This window comes from Alligator sinensis, unplaced genomic scaffold (genome assembly GCF_000455745.1).
Source record: "Alligator sinensis unplaced genomic scaffold, ASM45574v1 scaffold1278_1, whole genome shotgun sequence".
NCBI lineage: Eukaryota > Metazoa > Chordata > Crocodylia > Alligatoridae > Alligator > Alligator sinensis.
The window spans coordinates 745-2,164 of NW_005843297.1; the positions used below are offsets into that span (position 1 = coordinate 745).

The window sequence follows — 1,420 nt, forward strand, 5'->3', positions numbered from 1 at the left end:
AGGATATTTAAAGAAAGGGAGTAACTTGACAGGGTAAATTATGGAAATACCTCATCAGGAGATGTTAAGCCCTCATATGATGTGCCTCAATTTGGAAACCAAAATATTAGAAATAATTGTATAATCCTTTTAAAATTCCTTTTATGTCCAATTAGTTTATGACCTCAGAACTTCCAACACTGGAAGGAAGATATTGGAGGCCTAATCTTGATTGACCTATAAGGTGCCCAAATGTATTTAGGTACCAGACTGTGATCCTGTTCTACCCTGTTAATGTCCATTAAAAAAAAAAAAGAAACTTATTTTACTAGACCCATCATACACTTAGTCAAAAATAAGACAGGTCACAAAAAGTAGCCAAAAGAAGAGCCAATAATCTTCACAGTTTTTTTTCAAGGACCTGGGCAAGATGGAAAAGGATCCCAGCTAAGTGCCCAGTAGATGGAACAGGATCTGGAACTGGATTTTCCCAGACCAAAAACGTCTCCAATAAAATACAAAGAAGCAGATTATTAACCAAAAAGTACTCAGACTATAAAGACATCTATTAACATGTTTTCCACATGGGAAGCAGAGACTCCTACATGTGGACAGGGCACTTCTCTAGTATTTTAATACAAATTATATTGATCAGATTGAGCTTTAAGAGATTTATGCGATTTTCCCTATTAACCTGTTAAAAGTGCAGCATATCTGGTAAAGCAAAGGCATATTAAAAGCCACTTCAGGTGCGGCAGGACTGCGGGGAAGCTAAACTACTATCCTGTACTATAGCGTGAGCTGTAGTAAAGCAAGACGTCTTACCTGGGCCTGGCTGTCAGGGCTAAGGTTTCCCCTGCCAGACTCGCTCCCGATGCCGGAGTCCTCAGCGGAGAGGAGACTCTCGGTGAAAGCCGCTTGGCCCGGTCTGAGGAAGACGAAGTCCTTCTGGCCCGACTCCGCGGCGACGCACACCTCGTAGGAATATGGTACCGGCAGGGTCCCGTTGCTGTAGTTGCACGAAAACGTAGGGCCGAGACTGGAATAAAACTCCTTGCTGCAGGACCTCAGAGCCGGGGAGCTCCCAGCTCTCTGGTGTTTCAAACTTAAAACCAGAATCGCTGTAACAAGGAAGAGAAATGACACCAAAGCGAGAGCGATAACCAAAATCATGTTCAAGCCAGACCAATAGTCCGAGGCCCCGGCCGCCTCGGCCTCGGCCTCGGCCAGCTCGGGAAGCGCCTCGCGCGCGCTCTCGGCCAGCACCACCTGCAGCGTGGCCGTGGCCGACAGCGGCGGCTGCCCGTTGTCCTTCACCACGGCGAGCAGGCGGTGCCGGGCGCCGTCGCCGTCGCCGTCGGCCAGGGCGCGCGCCGTCCGCACCTCGCCGCTGCGCAGCCCCACCGTGAAGAGCGCCGGCTCGGCCGCCGCCACCAGCCCG

General features: G+C 49.6%; 1 protein-coding gene across 1 annotated transcript in view; it reads right to left on the reverse strand.

Annotated features, from left to right (window-relative positions):
• Window positions 1-599: 599 nt before the first annotated feature.
• Window positions 600-1,420, reverse strand: part of LOC102385815 (protocadherin gamma-B5-like) — an 8,588-nt gene continuing 7,767 nt past the window's right edge. Inside the window, 1 exon segment of the mRNA XM_014527083.2 lies at window positions 600-1,419. Coding sequence (XP_014382569.2) covers window positions 769-1,419 — 651 coding nt within the window. The 3' untranslated portion in view covers window positions 600-768.